At 45.1% G+C, this 21,935-nt stretch overlaps 1 protein-coding gene across 5 annotated transcripts in view; it reads left to right on the top strand.

The window, feature by feature from the left end:
• Positions 1-21,935, top strand: part of Trpc7 (transient receptor potential cation channel, subfamily C, member 7) — a 104,886-nt gene that overhangs the window by 50,664 nt on the left and 32,287 nt on the right. For 3 of the 5 annotated variants that reach the window (XM_013016041.1, XM_013016038.1, XM_013016039.1), the window contains 2 exons: positions 7,681-7,845; positions 16,500-16,716. In XM_013016041.1, coding sequence (XP_012871495.1) covers positions 7,681-7,845; positions 16,500-16,716 — 382 coding nt within the window. The remainder of the gene's footprint in view (positions 1-7,680; positions 7,846-16,499; positions 16,717-21,935) is intronic. The other 2 variants (XM_013016042.1, XM_013016040.1) reach the window with 1 other exon arrangement.

Here is a 21,935-nt window from a genome sequence, read left to right as displayed (position 1 = left end):
CAAAAAGAGCAGAAGATGCCATAGTATGCCTGTGCATAACCTATGTCAAGCTGGAATTGTCAAGTGAGTGGGCCACAGAACAAAACCCAAACACGTCTAAGACGTCTGTGGTGGCTTAGGGACTTGATCAGACTTGAGGGTGGAGAGGAAGTTGGCTCCTGAAGGCTGAATAGGAACTAAGGAGCAGAGGCGCAGGATTTTTGACAAGACAGGAGATGGCTACAGATGCCATGGCTGGAGACCGCAGGTAGCAGAGCCTGGCTCCAGGGAAAGTCTTCTTTCATGTCAGGTTAGGGCACAGCGGGGTATGGAGTGCCGTGGCCTCTTGTGACCAACAGGAGCTGAAGCAGCCCTCTGCACCTGCTGGAGCCTCGTGGGCACGGCGGCTTCGCCCAGCTCATTACACCGTCAGTGACCCTGGGCTCCTTGCTATAGAAGGCACCGGGGAACACTGGCAATGAACAGCCTTCCATCTATCTCATGCAAGGACCGCCACAGCCACTGCCTTGGTACCTATGCTCGGGAAAAGGCTCTCCCACAGCGCTGGGGACCGCCGCTCCCCCCCCCCCCCGCCAGGCCAAGGCAGAGGCTGGTTTCTGTGTGACCATCTTCATCTGAAAAATCATTCTTTCTCTGATAAGAGAAAGTGCTGAGTCACCAGCCTCAAATCAACCCACCAGACTGGAGGCTTGCCTTAGGGAGAGATGAGAGGAGGTTTCTGCTTCGAAATTGAGGGAGCACGCCACGCCACTCAACAGTTCTATGAGCTATCTGTGAGCGCTGCAGATCTCTTGCTGCTGCTCATGAGCGGCTGCCTGGCAGGACCGTGGGCTCCGGATCTAACCACAAAGCATGCCAGGGTTGGGTGGGACTGGACAGAGGCACTTAAAAGGCAGGGGGAGAGACACTGAAGAGATGCAGCCAGGAGGAACCGCCCAACGACGTAGAAGACGTCTGATGGGTGTTCACACAGCCAAAAGATGAAAGTTTTCAGAAGACGACTGATGGGTGTTCACACAGCCAAAAGATGAAAGTTTTCAAACTGATTTTTTTAAAACACTTTTTTGCCATTAAAAGAAAAAAAAAGCAGGAATGGCACCCTACACAGAGCACATGAAGTATTAAAACATCAAATGGTGAGCAAAATTCCCCTTAAGTTGAGATCCAACCCCTGTCTTGCCCTTTGGCTCGTTTTCCTTAGGAGAAAGCCCTCCAGGTGATAAGAACTGTCTCCCCTGTGAGCTCCACTGCCTTTGGGAATTAAGGAAGCTGCTGTTGTTGGGTTTCCAACCTGCCAGCACTTCTGCAGCAAAAATAAATTCAGTAGAGACCTCACTCCGATCATTTATCTCCTCATCATGTCTCCAGGGAAACACAGAGACCTTCAGGTTTACCTCTTCCCGATCAGGAAAGCGAGATTCTCACCTGAATCAACAGGGGTAGGCCTCTGTGGAAGACAGAATGGCTGAGCTGGACAAAATGTGGGTAAGCGGCGCCAAGAGGGAGAGCGGTGCAGGCAGCCGAGATACCTTGAGAATGGGAAGGCTGGGGCAGGCTCTGTGAATAGCTTTGCTGCAGTTTGAACAGAGATCAGCAATGAGAAGGAAAAGAGCCAGACTGGAGAAGCAACTAGTGGTCAGGTTTTTAACACTTACCTCCCACTCTCCCTTATCCTCCCTTCCCCCATCCTTCGATTCTCTTTCCATCCTTTCTTTTCTCCTCAGATAAACCCCATCCTCTATGCCTCTATCTTTCCAGTCATATCAAACAGTGCAAGTGAAGTGAACTTGAGATTAGCACAGCTTCCTCCACTACCCTGGAGAAGAAAGAAATCAACAGCCCCCACCAAGATGGTGCAGTAGGGTCCATAGAGATAGGGGGTCCATCTGGAATGGCATTTAAGGGCCGGTAATCAATGCTCCCACGGGAATTTGGGATTCATCTTTTGACCCGTTATAGAAGGCCTGCTCAGGAACTGAGAGGTGTCACTGCTACACCCCCTTCCATGCCTTGTGGACAGGGCTATGACTTCTCTCTGCATCTCCTGTGCTTAGTCCACTGCCTACAGGGAGAAGTCCTGAAGGAAACAGTGAGCAACCCAATGAGCACAGGAATAACCAACACGCTACACTTTAGTAAATGTCTCACCTGTTTATTTCTCTCTGCTCCCAATTTCTGTGACTTCAGTGCACTGCCAAAAATGCTCCCAGGGAAGGGAAGAACAGTATCATCCTGGGACCCAACCCTGTATATGCCTCCACACAGGAAAAGACACCAGGGAATTATTCACGTCCAGACAACCTGTCTACTGGAGGACACTTGATGACTTGGTGCAGTGGCTGTCTCCCGTTGTCTGTGTGGAATGTGGTTTCTATAAGGAAGCACTAGGGGTGAGAGAGGGGACATCCTGTCCAGTCACTCAGACATTAGCAGGGCCTTCGATGGTGAAAGTATGGGAAAGCTATCCCTCCACAGCACTGAACTTCATGACATTCTTCTCAAGCTAAATTATTCCTCAGCTTATCAAATCGCGCGTTGCCACATCTCATTACGGTGTAAATGAGACCTAGTATCAGAGAGAAAAATCCATCCGGGGATGTGGAAATCATACAGCCTCAAAGGCAGTCCTTTTCCCCTCTCCCAAAAAGAGCAACGTGCAAAACGCAACCTCTCCTAAGGCAGGGGAAGGGAGAGCCCCTGTGGGAGGGAGAAGAGCCAGTACCCTGCACCAGTTCTCAGTTCTCACTGACCAAGGGGTCCCTAATCAGCGCAGGGGCCAGAATCAGTGTGTTTTTTTTTTGGGGTCCAGTTGTGGGGCCTGAACTCTGGGCCTGGGCGCTGTCCCTCAGCTCTTCAGCTCAAGGCTAGCGCTCTACCACTTGAGCCACAGTGCCACTTCCGGCTTTTTTCTTTTTGCTTATGTGGGGCTGAGGAATCGAACCCAGGGCCTCAGGCATGCAAGGCAAGCGCTCTACCACTGAGCCACCTTCCCAGCCAGAATCAGTGTGTTTGATGAGTGGCTCTGACATAGCCCTGACTGCCCCAGAAAAGAAAAGCCTGGATAAATTGGGCTTCACCATCAGTGGAGGAGGAGAAATGGGGCAGAGAAGGAGTGGCCTCGCCTGCCTGGTGACATGGACTTGCGCAAAGGCACCAACATGGTGAAACATGGACGTCAGGATGAGGACAGATGGGGGGAGGGGCAAGGGAGCGGGGAGAAGCAAGGGAGGGAGGGAGGAAGGAAAAAAATGGTCCCTAAAGGATGGTCACCGACTTGTTTTATTTGTCTAATACTAATACAGTACTATTTGCCAGGTACTACTCTGAGCACTTTACAAACACTAGGTCATCCAATCCTCATTAGTAGCCTCACTTTGTAGAAGAGGAAAGCCAAGCATGGAAAGAGTGAGGACCGCCTGCCAGAATCTGGCCAGCAGATGGTAGGGCCAGGATTTGAACCCAGGCCAGCCTTGTAGCCGTCCATGCACTTAAACACCCACCACCAGAAAGGTCTATATGCTGTTGTTGAGATAACTGATCCATGAGCCAGCCCAATAGTTAGCAATTACATTTTTTTAAGCATCCGGTGTTTCCTTATGGGTAAATGTAAGGCAGAGAAAATAGTGAGGAAGGCTGGCCCATTGTAACAATGAGATGTACAAGACACTATGTTGAAAACAGGGTAGGGGGGAGGGAGGAGCTGGGGAGGCAGGGAGGGAAGGGATGGTAGGGGAAAAACAAAGGAGGAGGTAACGATGCTCAATAGGAAATGGACTCATTACCTTGCTTGTGTGACTGTAGCCCCTCTGTAGAGTATTTTTACAATATAAAACATATAGAAAAAAGAAAAGCGTGAGCAGTCCATGAGTCCCATGTAAAGCTGCATTCTCAGCATGCCACCGGTGCCTGGGAGCATAGTTTAAGTATGACATTAGCAGAAACTGGCTCTGCATACAAATGCTGCGTTAACATCAAGACTGGTGTAAGTGGGCTAGGAAGGTAAGCAGCCCGCCATGGGTTCAGGAAGCAGCATCTGCATGACTTCTGGCTCGCTTGACCTTTCAGGTGCTGGTTCCCAGGCTAGCGAATCCCCCAGTCTCCTTTCCGTCACTCAGAATTTTGTCTGAGTGCTTCCCTCTCTCTCCCCCTGCAGCTGAACGTCATGCACTCAGTGAGCAGATCCCACTGCAGGATCTACTCCCTGAGGCGTCTTCTCCTTCAAGGCCACTTGGCCCCGTGTAACCCTACCTCACCAGCCTCACCCCAGCCCATCACAAACACTCTACTTTAAAGCGTGCGAACCAAAGCAGTCACATCAATTCTTCCCTGCAATAATCTTCCTAAACGTATGCCAGGCTCTAGGCATCGGACGGGAATGGCTTGGGCAAAGCTCCTCACAGTCATCCACAGATGACTCCGTCCTTTGGTGAGTCACATACCAACGACCATCTTCTCCGTTCTATCCCATCTGTGGGTTTTCTTCTGTGGGCTCCTCTCTGACCTTGTCCTGAGCTCTTCCTGGCTTTGTTCCCTTGCTCCATGCCCTGTAGGTTAGGTTTTCTCCTGTGTCCATGGGCATACTTCATTTGCTACTCTCATCTGCCTTGGATCAGGGATGGTATTTTTCTGTGCTTCAAAAATCACCTGGGCAGGGGAGGGAGGGGGTGGGAATGGGACTCCTTGATACTATACTACACATCACAAAGATGTCTTCCACAAGCTACCACAAGTGCCCATATAAAAGGCAAATATTAATTTGAGTGTTAACTATCAGTGGCTGGCAGCTTTCTGGTATAGCATAATATCAAAAGTTTACCTAGAAATAAACAACATGTTTGAAGCTAGCTTGCTTCATTATGGGGGGCTGGGGGCACAGCTGTGAAATTAGCCAAGATCTAATCAAGGGAAGGGAATCTCAGGAGACTTCTTCTCTTTAGTTGGGACCACTATGTCTCTTTCAAGCAAGCAAAGGAAGGTTGGAATGGTCTCACTGTGTTCTCTCTCAGGGTCTCTGTCCCCCACGCTCCTTGCTGGCCAATCTGCTGTGCGGACTTGCCTCTAAAGAGCCAGCAAGGCAAGCATGGGGCAACATGTGTGCCAGAAACAGACAATGAAAGTCATAACGGCAACTCTACCAAGAGCCTTCCAGCCAGCTCTGGGGCACGGCAAGCTCGCCATCTAGTATTTCAGGGGCATGTGCCCACCTTTTAATCCGCTGTGGGCCTCTGGGCAGAGCCATTTCAGCACATACAGAAATCTATACTGAGCTCTATGCTCACCCACCATTCCACTCGGGAACTTGCTTATGAACAGACCTGGAGAGTCACTTGCACAGTTTTCTCTTGCTTGCCTCTCTTTGTTTTGAGTCAGAAAGGGTCTAGAATATCATAAACCCTGCAGGCCTGGGGATTGCTCCCTCGTTGTTTCCTGCTTAATTCTTTTTTCTCTCTCACTCTCTTTTTTTTTTTAATCGGTCATGGGGCTTGAACTCTGGCCTGGGCGCTGTCCCTCAGCTCATCAGCTCAAGGTGAGCGCTCTACCACTTGAGCCACAGCGCCACTTCTGGTTTCCTGGTGTTTTATTGGAGATCAGAGTCCCACGGACTTTCCTGCCCGGGCTGGCTTTGAACTGTGATCCTCAGATCTCAGCCTCCTAAGTAGCTAGGATGACAGGCGTGAGCCACAGACACCTCACCTCCTGCTTAATTCCTGAAAGACCCCAATGCTACAGGAAAGCCTCATTTGCATTTAATATTGGTTTCACAGTATCATCAGAGACTTCAGGGCCAAATAAACCTTTGCTAGTGTCTTTGCAGCTCATTTGCTGCTACTCTGAGTTCCAAGAAACTGGAAGCAAGAACATGCACTGAGAATGTTAAGATAGTTCTATTTATATTGTTCTTATTATGAAAGAGGAATGCTTCATATTTCCCAGCAATCAATGTATATGATCCCTTAAGATGAAAATGGGTACATGATGTTTCAGAGTTATCGGTGGGAAAGCCAGGCCCCTTGAAACATGCTTGGTTGTCTTCTCTTAGTCTACAGATGCCAGCCATGACCTTGTGCTCCTGGGTATCCTGAGTAAGGGCCAAGGACAGGCCTGCCAAAGGCAAATGATGCCTTCTTGTTGTCACCGGAGAAACAATAAGCTAATGTGTATCATTTTCTGCAATATAAACTTTAAATAATGGCTATTACCAGTCTCCACCATTTAGGATGCAGGCACAATGAAATAAACAGCCAAATGGGTCTACAAAACAACCATTTGCAGAAAGGAATGTCTTTCGTTTTAAGCAGCTCAACCAATGGTGCTATTCCAGCAGAAAAAAAAAAGGAAGAGTTTGTCTATGATGGGATGTCTCATGGACTCACTGAGCAGAGTGGAGCTGGGCCCCAGAGAAGGCCAAACCCCAGCTCAGCCTCTTTCTGCACATCTCCATTCTCCTTTGTGTCTCTCAACCTGGCTCGTTTTGCTAAGTAGACAAGAGATGCTCAAATCTCATAGTAACTGCCTACCAAGTAGACTAATTCTCTCATCATAGTCCTAAGTACCCAGAAGACAAAATATGATGACTAGCTGGGCACTGGCTCACACCTGTCATCCTACCTACTCAGGAGGCTGAGATCTGAGGGTCGCAATTCAAAGCCAGACTGGGCAGGAAAGTTTGCGAGACTCCGAGCTCCAATTAACTACTGGAAAACCAGAAGTGGTATTGTGTTTCAAAACGGTAGAGTGCTAGCCTTGAACAAAAAAGCTTAGGGACCACAACCAGGCCCTGAGTTCAAGTCCTACAACTGACAAAATAAAAACATGATGACCTAGTTTAGATCATCCAATAAACTATATCCAGAGGAGGTGAGGCTACATACCATAAAAAGGTAACAAGAGCTCCAACATCTAACTCAAACACAAGGGCAGTGCAGTGCCAAGGGAGAGGTGGTGGTGAGAAGTGTACATGATGTCCGAGAAGGAGAGACTGCACAGGGGGTCAGTGTGTCAGCACGCCAACCTGTCACCAAAACCTCACGGTGCCAAGCAAAGCACCAGAGGTTCAGTGAGAAAATAGTGAACAACGGCTTTAACGATTTCTCCAGAGATGCCAGGCAAATGGAGGGGAACCTTTCTAGGATATCTCGTTTGATCCTCCAAGATAATGTGATAAACTCGGTTTTGTAGATGAGAATGTGGAGCTCAGAGAGGTTACAATAGTTGGCCTAGCCAATAAACGGTAGAGTCAAATTCTGACTCCAAAAACCTGATTAATAGCTCATTCATTCCTCCATATTGCTTCCCAAATGAATTCTGCCCAGAGATGATCAGATGACTAGTAAATGCTTATTAGAGATAAGCATTTACTCAAAACGTGTGTGTGTGTGCGCGCGTGCGTGCATGCGCACACGCACATGCCTAAGACTTCTTCAGGCCCTCAGTTTGTAAAAGCCCAAGTCCTGAGAGGGCTCTGGCCATCGCACACAGCTCCCACACAGCCCCCAATGGTTCCCCCACCAATTCCCCTACCCCATTCCTGTAGAAACCCGCCCCAGGACTATAGGGCCAACATGCAGATCACCACCCCCTAGTGAGACCTGTCAACCTCAAGTTACTCTTAAGTTGGATATTGTTCAAGTGCTATTGATGCCGTTTCCTGTGCATTTTGTTTTTGTTTTGTTTCTACAGTTCGTTGCTCATCCTAACTGTCAGCAGCAATTGCTTACCATGTGGTATGAAAATCTCTCAGGCTTACGTCAACAGTCTATCGCTGTGAAATTCCTGGCTGTCTTTGGAGTCTCCATAGGCCTTCCTTTTCTCGCCATAGCCTATTGGATTGCTCCGTGCAGCAAGGTACAGACTGCTTAAGGTGCATGGCATTCATAGTTATTTCTTCTCTTTTCTTAACAGAACCTGAAGTCCATTTTGTTCAAATGAGCTGTAGAGATTTCCCCACTTTGTAAGGATAATACAGTCCTGAGCTGGGGAAGTGGCCCAGTGAGAGCTCTTGGCTAGTATACACAAGACCCTCAGTTCCATCCCAAGTACCACCCAAAAAGAAAGAAGGGAGGAAAGGAAAGGAGGAAGGGAGAAAAGGAGGAAGGCAAGGGAGGGAGGGAGGGAGGGAGGGAAGGAGGACAGGAGGGAGAGAGAAAGAGTGCAGGCAGGCAAAGGTGGAAGGGAAAATAGTTCTGAGACAACGCACTTAGCCAAAGTAGAAAACCACATAAGAAGAAAAGTGTTAAGACCTGCTTTTTAACCCGCATCTTTGAAAAGAGAGAAGAGTGACAGAATGGGAAGTTTTAAACATGTGAGGCATAACCTAAATGAGTTAATATAGAACTGAGAAGGAGTAAGGGCACTTTTCCTCCTCTACTCACACAGTATACTAACCACGCCCTCCAAACCACCGTGCACTCACTACAACCACAGTATAGCAATAGCCCACACTCTCAGTACTTTCTCTTCACTAAATCCTAATCATAGGGTTCTGCTCCCTCAGTTACATGTTACCGTGCATGCTCTGCGAAGGAGGTTCAGAAATGAGGGAGAATTACTAGGCTGAGAACCCCATGCAGCTCGTGCTGGCCACTGCAGACCCAAGGCAATGCTGTCCTCATTCACAAAGCCTTCCTGCGGCCCACTCAGGCAATTCACTGGGCAAGAGCGCAGAAGGGCCAGATTGAGCTTTTAACCCAAGAAAGAGTGTCAGCTGAGGGCTGGTGGCAGGAGGAGCAGAATCCGCAGGTGCCAAACCATCCTTTTGCCTGCGCCACCATCGCCCAGCCTAGCCATCTGAGCCAAAGCTGCACAAAGTACCAGCTTTCCTACTCCAGGCAAGAGTTCCTATCTAAAAGACTAATCTGCATGGAAATGATGAAATACGTTTCATGGGTTTAAGATTGTCTTTAAAGGTTCCAAAGCTACATTCACCTAATGATGTATTTTCAAAGGAATTAAGCATAATCAACATTTAACCAGACATATATATATGTACATATACATATATATATATATATATATATATATATATATATACACACACACATATATATATGCCTACAGGGAGATTAGTTCAGCAGGAAAATTAATCAGATAATGCAGCGAATAAATGTGGCACTGGTGAGTTAACCTTCCTGTCAAATCCATTTATAGAGCACGCAGGCCAACATGCTGGGCCCAAGACTGCTTCTGAGGTCATCTAGCAAGTAGCCAGTGAACTGACTACCTCTGGGTAGGTGAAGGGTCCCAGAGTGAAGCCAGGCCTCAAACGCCTTCTGCAGAATAGCACTGAAGTGAATGGCCTAACACTGACCAGCATTCTACCTTACTTGTGCTAAGAGTGTTAGGTATGTGGCAGTCTCATGCCATGGTTTTCTACAGGTAAATTCTCCAAATAACATATATGAAGATAAGGCCACCTTTGTGCCTTTTATCATGGGCTGAAACACTCAGAAAGTGAAAATAAACCAGCCAAGACTTAGGGCTGGATTGGAGCAGGTCTTTCAATTTAGGCATCTGTTTTGAAGCTAGAGTCATCCGGTCTGTGATGGAAGTTGATCCTTGCCTTCTCCCAGACCTGCAGGGACCAAAATAGATACCTCCCTGACACACATTGAGTCTCAAAACTAATTCTATGCCGTTTGATCATTTAAAAAACAAAGGGACAAACAAACTAGCAACATTGTAGAAATGCTGCCAATCTTTGGATATAAAGCTAACTGTGACAGCTTCTAGAAACCTGGGACTAGCCAAACTGATTTGCCTCTTTCCTGGCTGGTGGCAGAAGGAAAGATTCAGAGAGAAGTATACCAGGTGCTGGCTAATTTTGTTGCTGCTGTTGTTATCACTGTGAACAGAATCCTGGCAAAATATACACATGTGCTCAGACCCCACCCCCCAAAGTCATATGGTTTTGAGGAAGGAATTCTGTAATTTTTGGACCCAGCAAATTCAAAGAGCTAATACTATCACATGCCGCAGACACGTCTGGCCTGCAGGAATTTTTCTGAAGGTCAGTACTGTGGGAAAGGAGGGCCTTGCCCAGGGCTGCTTCTCCTCTATTTGGATGCTTATCTGACTGACATTTGGCACACCCAAATCTTCCAGTACAACTAAGATCTATGGCACTCAAAACAAACCTGGGTGGATCACTCAGGCACCTGTCACTTCTGTGCATGCGCTAGATTCTAGGTCGGAGCTCAGGGCAGTGGGCGCACATGTCAGTGGCAGAGTCACAGCCTTAGTCTGTGGCCCGAGAGACTCTTGGTGGCACTGCTCATTACGAGGAAAGACTCCCTCATTAAACAGCTTGTCCAGCTTGCTTTGAGGCAGCTACAGGACAGATAAAACAGAAAAGGTATTTTTAGCTTTTCTTCTCATCGTTTTCAAGGCTGGCAGAGATGTTACCGGGAATCGCACAGAGGTCCCAGCCACCGCGTGACAAAGTTGCCCTCTCTAAGGGCTCCAGATGCCCGCGCAGGAGGGGGCGCACGGAGAGATCCGCTAATAGGCTGATATTCCTTCTACCAATGAGGTCACTGCCTTTATAGCTATTTCTAGAAAATCATGACAAATACAATGTCATTCCAGAGATTCCAGATTCTAATAACATTATGGTACCGCCATCGAAGAAATTAGAACTCAACATAGTCTCTTCTGAAGGTATTCTTAAAATGTCACTGCCGAACTTCACCAACTGGCTAATGTCCGTCAGTGGCTAGCAAATGTGGAGGTTTCTGCTTCCAACCTAATGATGCATTTACTTCCTAACAGTTGCTGTCCTAATTTAGGAACTATTAGGCACACCGAAATTATTTGATTAGCCTGCCAAGATGAACTCATTATTGACTTCCTACTGAATTTCCGAAGCTATCAATTCTATTTTTATTTAAGTTCTGGAGGGTCTCTCAGAAAGACTGTTACATGCCATTATTAAAGGGAAGGGTGTCAGCAGTGTGGCTTACTAAAATGTGAGCTGCAGTAGGTAATCAAGTCACAGATGGGTACAGATTATAAGTCTAGGCACAGAGAAAGAAAGAAAAGAAAAGAGGAAGGAAGAAAGGAAGAAGGAAAGAAGGAAGGAAAAAAGGAATGGAAGGGAGGGAGGGAGGGAAAGATAAGATTTTGTTCATCACGTCTCACTGTCATCACCAATCTGGCTGAGGTCAGGCAGGCCGCTGGGAGACCTGGTGCTATCTTAACAACCTGGATGCACATGAGTCTTTTTCTAAAGAGTTCTCTATCCTTGTGTAAGGGCTCCAGTGACCAGGCTGTTTTCCATCCTTCACTGTTCTGTGCTGATACAGAATAGGAGGTGCTTACAGTCATCCCCAGGGGTCCAGGCAGGGTCTGGGCAGCGGGCAGACTGGAGAAGTGAGCCTCGTACAATGTTCAGGAACTGCACACGTTCTAATAAAAGTGTGAAATGAGAGGTTTCTTCCTCCACTGCCTATTAACCTTTGTTGCTAGGTAGCTCTAAAATTAGCTCCAGAAATCAGGCAGGGAGACTGGTAAACAACATTGTGCAGTGTGCAGTCCATCAGTCCTTACTGCCACCTAACTCTTGCTTGGAAGAACATTGGAGTATTAATCAATATTCAATACTAGCGCCAACACCTAGTGAGCGAGGCATGAGTGAGGAACAGCTTTGGAAGCTCTGGGCCTTGCCTTAGCAAGCATCCTGTTTGAAACAGGAGTCCTCAATCCACACAGTGCAAAAGCCAACCAGAAGAGGTCAGTGCCTCCAATGGTCTCCAATTCCCCCCAGTTTGTCTCTACTGGAGAGCCACGCCACATTACACGAAGTCACGGTCCTGCATCATGGTCCTGGAAGAGAAACGTGTGTGAGGAAATAGAGCGTCAATGCTCATACCAATCCAGAGCTGGTCACTTTCATACTGAGCCCAGTCTGAAGCCTGCAACATTACTCCCTCCCTTTCCATTTAGTTCTGGCCATCGGATTTTGTCTGCTTCTCCACACCAGGGGTTCAGCAACTCTAAAGAAAAGAACAGACTCTCATAGTTTATCTCCACCACTTCTGGGGTCATGTGTAACTTCCAGCTATGTATTTGTGGCATGGACACATGGGACTCCATGTGGGGCTGCCTCGTGAATGCTGGCATGTATGCCCTTCACGAGTCAAGCCTCTTCTGTTTCCCTTTATGGGAATCCTCTGACTGCATAAAGCCACACATTAAAGACTTTCCATGTATTGTACACTGCTCTGCCTTGTAAAGGTACATGAGTTTTTTTGTTTACATCAGCCCTATGTAAGAGACAACATTTCCACCTCAATTTTACAGGAAAAAACTGATCTACTAAGGGATAAATTTACCAACAAACTGGAGTTGTGATTAAAACAGACTCTTTGGCTCTAGAGATCTTCCCGTAGTCACTCACTACACATACATGTGTACACACACACACACACACACACACACACCTCTACTTACATCAGCAGCATTACAATCTTGAATGCCTACTGTATACATCTTAGCTGCTGACTAACCAACTTTGGGACTGACTTGATTCAGAGCTTTAGAGCTATCAGGACTTTCCGAGAAAGGAGAAATCACAATCTCCATAAGGATGGCAAACTCAGCCCCTCCTTTTTCTTTCATTAGAAACCCACCTTGCAAATCCACTGTCACTCAGCACTCTTCAGCCTGCAGGATACATGTAGTTTCCATTGTAATGTGAACATATCCTCATTTGAGATACTTAATGGGCAGCTGCCTTCATAAAAAGGGAAGATTCCTAAGCTCAGACTAGCCATTTCAGTAAGAATCTGGGGGCGATATATTGAAGAATATGCCACTAATAAACCAGGATCTCTCCTAACACTTGGGAACCACAAGGCCTTTTTAGAGTGCATTTTTCTTTTTGGAATGCTTCTGAAGTTTTCCTCCATTCAGCTCTCCAACATGTAAACAGAGCCCATGGTTGAAACCATCAGCTTCTGCCAAAAAGTGAGGGTTGCATCATCGGTTGAGGGAGGCTGGCGGCACAAGACAAGAAAGAGGTGCTAAAAACATTCCGTTCCATCTCCCATAACCACAGTCGTAGGCTTGCTTTACTGTGATGTGGAGTCCCAGGCGATACCAGTTTCCCCAGCAGTGTTCATTCTTGAGCCTAGGGCTTAATCCTGGAGCACAGAAGTTTTTCTGCCCACTCCTGAGGATCTATGAATGTAATGTTTAGAGCTAACTCATGGACACTCATCTACTTCTCAGAGTAAAAGACTACCCTAGAAGTTTAGTACAAGCTGGAGACTTACATCCCACAGAGCATGCTAGTTTCCCTGTTATGTTCTCAGCTCTTGAGGTTATACCCACGACGGAGCTGCATTAGCAGTTGTCAGACGCACATGCTCTGCATTGCAGGGGAGTGAACTGTGGCCTAACAAGAGCTAAGTGTCCATTTAAAACCTAAAGCTGGTACCTGACCTAGCTATGATGATTCTGAAGTTAAGAGCTGTTGGCACATATTGGTTGACGTTTGCCCTTTCTTTTGACTCATCTGGTAACCTTGTTAAAGTGGGAAGCTTTCCCCAAGAGCAATTTACTTCAAAATTATATTTATAAGGTAGGGAATTTCAAAAAGAGAGAGGAAAGGAAAGGAAAGGAAAGAAGGAAGGAGGGAGGGAGGGAAGGAAAGAGAGGGAGGGAAGGAAAGAGAGGGAAGAAGCAGGAAGGAAGGAAGCAAGCAAGCAAGCAAGGAAGGGAAAAGAGAAAGTCAGTGATATGATTGGATCTCATCTGACCTTTATCAACGGTTTACCAATTAAAAAGATGACTTCAAGCCCAGGAGTGCATCTTAATCTTCCTTCCCCACCCAGTGGCCTAGATGTGTGGGAACTGAGCCGGAGGTAACTTCCAAATCACCAGAGGGTATTATCAGAGGGTTTCCATTATTATGACATTTGACAGTAAATATAATCATTGTTACGGATTCATCTTCTGGAGAAGGTGGCAAAGTTTTAAAAAGTATCAAAGAGGATGGAGGGAAGACCCGTGTCTTCATCAGGGCAGTCCTTGAGGACTTGACCCAGAGCCTGCAGGCTGGAGGAAATCGACCCACCATCATTGAAGAGCTGCATCCAGATCAGAGCATGCCAGCTTTTTCTGACATTCCCAGGAACCTGCTGGGACATTCATACCCACACATGCTGGGACACACACACACACACACACACACGCACGCGCATGCACGCTCACTCACTCACACACACACACACACACACACACACACACACACACACAAAATCTGGTATCCCTTGCCCTGCCCTCAACTTCCCCAGAGTCATTCTCTTGTCTTTCATCAAAAGTGAAATGAAAAAATCTGGACACAATAGACAAAGAGACAAGAAACAGTGCAATGACTACTGAAGGATGTCATCTCCTGGACACACCAAAATATTCCCAGGTCTTAGTGGGAAAACGGGACTCCAATTAAACCAACATCACTAACAAAACAACTAAAAATGAAGTCAAACTAGCTGTTTGATGTCATATAAATCAAAACAGGAAATGGCTTTAATTCAGTTGTTACTGACCTTACATACTAGATTTAGCCTTATACATATATATGTACTCCATAATTAGCACATATGCCTACAGTCCATAAATACAGTTCATTTATGTTAAACACTACAAGTATAATAATGTTGTTTGTAAGATATTTGTGGGTACGTGGTTATCAGATAAACATCTATCTACATTTACAAAGTTATTCCTCGGGGTATGTCTGCATGTGAATGCAGATGACTTCCGATACAGTCAGGCATTCCGGACCTGGGATACAGATTTTAAAATAAAAAATAATCATCTGCATGAGAGGCAGAGTTGGGAGGATTGCAGTTTGAGGTCAGCCAAGACAAAACATTAGCAAGACACTAACAAAAAACCTAGGCATGGTGGCACACACATGTAGTCCCAGATAAAATCCCAGATAAAATCAGAACATATCTGAGGCAAAAAGAGCTGGTGGCATGGCTCAAGTGGTAGAGCATACAGCCTAACTAGTATAAAGCCCTGAGTTTAAAACCTCAATCCTGCCAAAATAAGTCATTTAAATTTTTACAAAAGATTAAAAGCCAACATCTTCAAAAAATTTTCAAATGATGTACCCCTATGGGTGAAGATTCATAATAAATCATGTTATACTAATAATTAGAATTAAAGTTGATGATTATCATACTGAAGTACATTAAAGGAACATTATCAAATCATCTGACTTACAAATGTTATGTTGAGCACAGTCATAATCAGGGAGATTTTACCTAGAGAAGTCCTTGTAATTGATACTCTGTTGCACCAATACTCTATTCCCCCGGTGACATTTCACTGTAGGACTCCTGAATGAGGCAGAATGCAAACTCAATAAATCAAGCCACCGGTTATAATTGAGTATTTGCCCAAGAGAAGGAACTGAGCTTTGGAAAACCTTTGTTCTTGTCTTAGTTTACCTGGGTGAGGGCTGAGGTACGGTGCTTAGGTGAGGGTGATGACAGTGATTTGGAAGAGACCCAAGTGACTTTAAGGACTGTTTCAGCAGGGACTCAGCGTGCAACCCATCACTCAGTCCTCCAAGATCTCAGTGGCCTCTGGGTGGATCCCAGAAGATTCAGGAGATGTGAGCAGCTCTTGCTCTCTGAGAGAACCATTTCAGGCCTTGGGGGAAGCTATGCAAATTAACATTAGGCCATAAGGAAAACTTCAAAAAAATGTTAGAGTACTACCATGAATCTTGTTTCCTATAAACATTCTACTGTAATAAAAATCCTCCCCTCGTGATAGGGTCTCGCTGCACAGACCAGAGCTCTCAAACCCACATCTATAGAACCCAGGCTGCCCCAGAACTCCTGGGATCCTCTTGCCTCAGCCTAGAATTATTCAAAGCATAAAAAAGGCCTATCTGTCTAGAAAGAAAAAAAAGAATTGAAAATGAAACCAAAAAAGAAACTATAAAATATGCGTAACTGAGTATCAAACTTCATGTCAAACTTTATGTGAACACAGCTAAGCAGCTATCTGGCAGGAAATGTACAGCTTTAAGTAAATTTATCAAGATATTAGAAAAGTTGAAAAGAAATAAGCTATGCAGAAAGCCTAAGTAAATGGCTTTCAACAGCAATGAAGCACATCTGAAGTATACCTTTTTGTTGTAAATTCTACTCAGAGAGATTATTTTGTCCTAGATTTCAAGGACTTAAAATCCTATCTACATTTTTAGGGGTATCTATATAATAGGATGTGAGATGATTATGTCTGTGCGTTCTATTCCTTACTTTCAGTATCTCTCCCTAAGATGTCTAAATAGGGAAGATAATGGAGCAGGTAGCAAAAGGATTTAGTCAGATAGAATCTTACATGTAAACGTAAGAAAAAAATGCATAGGTTCATTCAGCCATTTCTCTAATCAAACTTTGATGTTACATTGTAGAGAGATCTGTACCCCGCTAGGGTTGCCGGTTTAACAGGTCTTATACAAATTTTATTTCCAGCTAGGAAGAACCCTGAGGAGTCCTTTCATGAAGTTTGTGGCCCATGCGGTTTCCTTTACTATCTTCTTGGGATTGTTAGTGGTGAACGCATCTGACCGATTTGAAGGTGTTAAAACCCTGCCCAATGAAACCTTCACGGACTACCCAAAGCAGATCTTCAGAGTGAAAACCACACAGTTCTCCTGGACAGAAATGCTCATCATGAAGTGGGTCTTAGGTAAGCAAAGGGCTCCAGCCTTTACTCTCTACCTCTAATGATAATAGGATGTGATTAAAGGTCTCCACTCTCCCTCCCCTTGTGAGTGTTCTCTGCATAGGCCAAATGGAAAGGAAACAGCTGTAAGCCAAAGTCAACCTCTTCATGTGTTGATGTGTAAGGTGCACAGATTTGTAACAAAAATCTCCATTTTGAAAGGAAGTGTTCAGGGAAAATGTGTTTATCCATATGCCGAAAGTGACCAGAAAGTGATTTTGCTTGGAAACATATATTTCGATCACTTAAATCCAGTTTCCTAGAGGGCTCAATAAACCAAATTCTGCTTTTAAAAAAAAGTGGTATAAAACCACGTGACTTAAAAGATTTATTTTGATATAGATATATTGTAGAATTTTGATAATAAATATGTCTAAAATTTAAGGAGGACCATTTCTTCATTAACTGTGTAAATGAATATGCTGACTATAAAATTTATTTGTGGTAATATTCTTTGCTGCCAAGATCTGCCAAGGAAAATTGTCCCCAACTTCCCCATTGATTAGCTAAGAAGGGCTATCTTTTATACAATTCATAAAAACTGTTACTAGTGGGAATAAACAAACAAAATAATGCCTAAAATGACTACAGCTGAACAGAGAAAAATGTTACAGATTTTTTTTCTAACACCAAAAACTTCAAAACTGATTGGCTAAAAAATATGTCTCAGTAGGAAAAAGTGAGAACTTGTCAAAGCTATAATAAGCTATAGTAAGTGCTAGTGCAATGGTATATAAGCAAAGCCTTAATAAGTTATAAGCTTTACATCATAAAAGTTCATTTCTGGTAGAAATATCTTGAGTAAAATGAGTTTTCAAAAGATTGAAAAAAGTTTAACTGTGCAATATCAAGACTTGACCAGTTAAGTGAGTTGGCTTAATGACATTCGTCCTCAATTTTACTTTCTTGACAAAAATCCAATATTGCTATAATTTTCATTGTGTTTGCATGCAAAAACATTGAGTCAAACAATATATGTGGTCCAAGTGTCTATGCCTTGAATCAACCAAAGTACAAAGGTTTGAAAGGAATGTAACTAATACTCAGCCTGTGTTAAGTCAATGATATTATAGCCTATGAAAGTGGAAAGAAATAAACCATTAGCTAGATGCCAATGGCTCACGCCTGTAATCCAAGCTGCTCAAGAGGCTGAGATCTGAGGATTGCAGTTCAAAGCTAACATGAACAGGAGAGTCCATGAGACTCTTACCTCCAATTAACTCATTTCTGAAACTCATGTCTGAGGCCTCTACTGAACGTCCTGGATGCTCATCAAGGACTCTCCACTCTGGATGGTCAGACCTCCACTCACTCCTCATCCTGAGTGAGCGCTGGTGACTGTTCTGCTTACAGCTCTCCCCCACCCTGGCTGTTGTTTGTGAAAATGCATTCTACATATTCTAGTTTTTGTTTTCAGCAAACATTCAGACAGACCCTTATTTAACCTTATAGATTCTTTTATCTTTTTGTTGGTTTGATCAATCACTTGAGTTTACATAGTACCCTTTGCTTTTCTCTCTCTGGAGTTCTGCCGCCTACTATCAAATCACTTGAACTACAATATCTGCCTCTTCAACTCAATGATGCTGCCTGCTTGCTTCCAAAACCCCTCTCAAACACAGCTGATGCGAAGAAAAAAACAAGTGTTATCACTGACCTGCCTCACTCAGAGATCGTAATTCTGTTCTCCAATTCCAATGTCTGAAAAACATTCGTTATCTCCTTTCTTCAGTTTGTTACACCTTCATGGCTGGTAACAAAAATCCAGGCCACTTGTTCTAAAAGAGAATCAAAAAGCCATTATCATAACTAAAAGGTAAATAATGACTCTGCAACATCTTCATACATCTAGTCAGTAACCAAACTGTTTTGATTGAAAGAAAAGCAGAATAAACATCTGCATGACTTGCTTTCCTCTCTTCCTTCAGGTCTTCACATTTCACCTTATCAGAATAGCTGAGCAGGTAAAAGCATGCACTCTTATCTTGATATTCTGACAAAGTGAGAAACACCCTAGGAACATAATGTGTTAAAGCCTGGAATCTCCACCATGCTGGAAGTGCTTAAGACTAGTGTGTCTGGAATAGATAAAACCCAGAGGAAAGCAGCAGAGATGAAGGCAGATGGGAGCAGAGCCTTTGCAGTACTGAGCACAGAAGGAACATCACAAGGCTTTAGTTTTTAAAGGGCAGCTGACTACTACATTAAGGATGGATGGTGGGCTGGGAATGTGGCTTAGCGGCAAAGTGCATGCCTAACATGCACAAAGCCTTAGGTTCAATTCCTCAGTACCACATAAACAGAAAAAGCCAGAAGTAACATTCTGGCTCAAGCACTCGCCTTGAGCAAAAGAAGCTCACAAACAGTGCCCAGGCTCTGAGTTCAAACCCCATGAATGGGGGAAAGAATAACAGATGGTTGTGATACAAGAGCAGAGGCAATAAAACAGGAAGCCACTGCCATAATTCAGACAGAAAATGGTGTGAGAAGGTAGCAGATGGTAACTACATTTCAGAGGTAAAATCAGTAATATTTACTATTGGATTAAATATAGGATGCTGGAGAAAGGAAGCAGCCAAGGACAAAGCCAAATGTTTTAATACAAGAAATTGTATAATAATCTGGGTACCAGTGTCTCACAGCTGTAATCCTAGCAGTTTAAGGCCAAAACAGGCAGAAAAAATCTACAAGACTCCACTTCCAAGAATTATGGCTCAAGTGGTACAGCACCAGCTAAGCAAGCAAGGCAAAGCAAACCAAGCGAACACAAGACCCTGAGTTCAAAACACAATACCAGCAGAAAATGAGAGGGGGGGGATGGATGGGGAGAAAGAGAGAGAGGGAAGGGGAAAAAGAGAGAAGGGAGGGAGAGGAGAAAGGGAAGAGAAGGAAAGGGAGCCAGACTTCCATTTGTAGTATGTTTTAGATATGAAAGAGGAAATGTCAAGTAGCAAACGGATATAAATGTCTAAAGTTCAGATGAGAAATTAGGGCTGGAAGCATCAACATGAGTACGTCAGTGTATTTAAGTAAATTATATATGAGATCACCTTGACTTTGAATGTAGACAGATGAACTAAGGATCAAGCCACAGAGCACATAAATGTTTAGGAATGGCAACATAAGAAGTATCCATCAAAGGAGATGAAGTAAAAGGAAAACTACAAGAGTGGTGACCCGAAGTCAATCAAAGCAACTATATATCCAGGAGCAGAGAGCAATCACTCACATCAAATACTGCTGACAGCAAGAGACGCGGGGCCTGAGACCTGACCCCCATCTCTGGAAGCAGTGGTCTCAGTAGGCAACCAGATCCGGTATCCAAGGAGGGGACCTAGACATACCAGGAGCATGGACAGGTGACACTTAAGGCTTGGAGCAGGGAGTGGTTCATGCAATGATAGCTATATTCAGAACAAGTTCATCGCTGATATTTTTGCATATCATCCTTTTTTTTCGACAATAAATATACCAGGCACTCTGCCAGGTACTAGGGAAGGGCTATAAATAAAACTGGTTTTGCTTGCCCTAAATACCTTATAAAACTCTTTAATAGTAACAATGGTCTTTAAAAAGCAGATTTGTGCATCCAGAAAGATTCTTTGTGCTGGAGATCTAGCATCAAACCCACTCTGCTCAGAGGGGCAGGCTCTGCTGAGAGAGTCTTAGAATCAAAATAGGCTCTGAACCAACTTCACAGACAGCTGCAAAAGTCTTTTCTCCCATGACAAGATCGGACTCGTAACTGGAGTACTTCACACAGATTTGTTGTTATAAAAAGCCGCAGGCCATCGCCATTCCACAGAGCTACAGAGAACCTGAGGATGCTCACTGAAGTCTGGCCTGCTCCTTTCTGAGATGGAGGTTTGGGAAACAGGTGGATGGCTCTGCCCAGGATTCCATACTTCTGACCTTCCCCTCTGGCCGCTCAGCCCATTCTCAGCACAGGTGCTCAGTGGCCCACTGTAAATGCGGCCAGGTCTGGTCCTTCTTTGCCTCAGGACTCCTTCAGAGCTTCCCATGTCCCTCAGCGGTGGCCAGTGTCTTTACAACAGACTGCATCATTACAGCACTCTCGGCACCTGCGATCCCCAGAGCTCCGGTCCTCTCCCACCACTTGCTGTGTTTCAAGGACCTCCCCCCCCCAAGGACCTCCTTGCCTCATTGTTTCTAACTCAGAACCTGCCTAGGCTGTGCCCACAGTTAAGACAGTTCTTCCTGCAGGCGTAGCATAGTAGTCTCCCTTACATCCTCAGGGCGTCTGTGTATGTGTGTGTGTGTCTGTATTGCTAAGAGGCAAACCCAGGGCTTGAATGCTAGGCAGATGGCCTAGCAAAGATCCAACCCTTCAAACATCTTGTGAATGTGAGACATTTTTAAACCAATCTATTTAAAACTGCAAGGTGTCACCCGCCACCACTGTTTCCTATTCTCCTCTTGCTCTCCCTCTCCTCCTCCTCTTTGGTGGTCCTGGAGTTTAAACTCGGGGCTTCTTACTTGTTTAGGGTGGTCTTCTACCTCTTACACCAGGCCTCCAGCCCTGCCTCTTGCTGCTTATTTGGAGTCTAGCAAATTTTTCTGCTTGGGCTAGCCTCAAATCTTGAACCTCCAGATCTCAGCTTACTGAGTAGGTGGGGCTGTAGACGTAAGCCACTGGCACCCAGCGTTACTCCTCTGGCCTAGTAACAGCTGACGCCTCTGACAAGGCCATAAACCCTCCCCTGCTGTCTTCAATAACATTAACATGTCTATAGTCGTGCAAATCTGCAGCAAACTCTAGTGTTTTCTGCCATCCAGAGTTCCCAATGGCCTCTAGTGGCCACTGGTGAGGCAATTCTCTTACCCACCCCCCTCCTCCTCGCGTTGGGCTTGTTGGATTTTCCTCGGCTACAGTTCTCTCTAGGTCCGACCCAATTATTACAAATGTATTATTCTTCCTTCCCTCCATATGCTTTACCCAGTTATCAACACAATTTTTAGAAAACTCTAGATTGTCAGCCCACAGCATTAATAGCATGAGCAGAGGAGTTTGAAGCTCAGAGAGACTGACAAGACGGAGCCAAAGAGCCAGGGGGTCCAGAAGGACACAACTTCAAGGAAGCCGAAGGAGGAGACACACGCAGAGGAGGAGGGACTTGTCTACTGCTGGGTGCATGCGCTGTGCAGAGCCATCAGATGTGTCG

The sequence above is a fragment of the Dipodomys ordii genome, unplaced genomic scaffold, assembly GCF_000151885.1.
Source record: "Dipodomys ordii isolate 6190 unplaced genomic scaffold, Dord_2.0 Scaffold29, whole genome shotgun sequence".
In the NCBI taxonomy this organism is placed as follows: domain Eukaryota; kingdom Metazoa; phylum Chordata; class Mammalia; order Rodentia; family Heteromyidae; genus Dipodomys; species Dipodomys ordii.
Note: the sequence above shows the minus strand (reverse complement) of the source record. Positions and strands in the feature narration are given on the sequence as shown.